Consider the following 1,236-nt stretch of genomic DNA (forward strand, 5'->3'; position numbering starts at 1 on the left):
CTAGACTATTTTAATTTTTTTTAAAACAATGAAAGTTTATTTTGATGAAAAACTTGAGTTTACAATCATTTAGTAAATGAAGAACAACACTTCATTTTGCGATCCCATTAACGCTTAAGGAAAATAAAAATTAGTAAATAAATACGTTAACAGATTAAGGGTAAGGCAGACTGAATAATAAACCATCTCTGAATGTTCATACTCCCTGCGTGTGACTCAAAGGGTGAAAATGGCACTGAGATAAATAAGGTGGGTAGTTGAATCTTGTCATAAGCATTCAAATAAGCCCAATGAAACTCATATTTCTGCTCATCATGGGCAGCAAACTATACTTTTTACTGAAGGAGTACTTGAGAGAAGCACTTATTTAAGTTACATATTGTGCATCACAACTATACAAATGGCTTTAACAATTCCATTTAACCGCCTTTATAAAGTGCAACTATATAATCTGCATTTTACCTGGGGTGTGACAAATACCTAGACTGAAAATACCCCAGCTGCCAACTTCTACAATTTCTGAAAAGGTCTAGACATGTGAAAAAGGACTGTCCCCCATACAAAGACCCAATTTCACAAACCTACTGGTAAACAAATTACATTTATATAACCGGAACTTCAGGATGCTAGAGTTGTACTTATTTAAAAAAAAAACAAAAACCATTCAGCTACCTTTGGTCTTTAAAAAAGCCCACACTGCAACATCCTAAACATTGTTATGTGCATCTCACAATGAAGAGAGTGGCCTTGCAGTGCAGAATGAGAGTGCAACGTCACCGTGAATAGTAGCATGCTATGGTTTCAAGAAACATCATCACAATATTGGATTCTGTGCATCAGGATCAAGGTCATTGCTGCCAGAAGGGGGATGGATGGGGAGAATATCCAGCTCATCCACTTGTGGAGTCGGGTGCATGACCACCAGCTGGTCCTGGGGAATGTCTGCAGCAGCAGCTGCCAGGTTGGTGATAGATTTACTCTTCACACACTGAAAGTCTACATGTCGACTCTTCCCTTCTTCCTTTTCCCAGGACATTCGAATAAAAGGCCTTTGGACATAGTTGTAAATCACTTCTGGTCGGCCCCCAGGCCTTTTCTTTACCTTTTCTTTGTAGGTAGGATAACCTTCTATTCCCAATCTTATCTTCTTAAGACCCCTTTCTTTCAAAACTGACTTGGCCACATCTCTGTTTTCAATGTACTTGAAAAATCTATATAATTTTGTGCTATAAATAA

At 37.9% G+C, this 1,236-nt stretch overlaps 1 protein-coding gene across 1 annotated transcript in view; it reads right to left on the reverse strand.

Moving 5' to 3' along the window:
• Positions 1-406: 406 nt before the first annotated feature.
• The window catches only part of LOC101631361 (BTB/POZ domain-containing protein 10), a 1,864-nt gene continuing 1,034 nt past the window's right edge, over positions 407-1,236 (reverse strand). Inside the window, exon 2 of the mRNA XM_004685247.2 lies at positions 407-1,230. Coding sequence (XP_004685304.1) covers positions 815-1,230 — 416 coding nt within the window. The 3' untranslated portion in view covers positions 407-814. The remainder of the gene's footprint in view (positions 1,231-1,236) is intronic.

This window comes from Condylura cristata, unplaced genomic scaffold, assembly GCF_000260355.1.
Source record: "Condylura cristata isolate star-nosed mole 26May11 unplaced genomic scaffold, ConCri1.0 scaffold00018, whole genome shotgun sequence".
Lineage (NCBI taxonomy): Eukaryota > Metazoa > Chordata > Mammalia > Eulipotyphla > Talpidae > Condylura > Condylura cristata.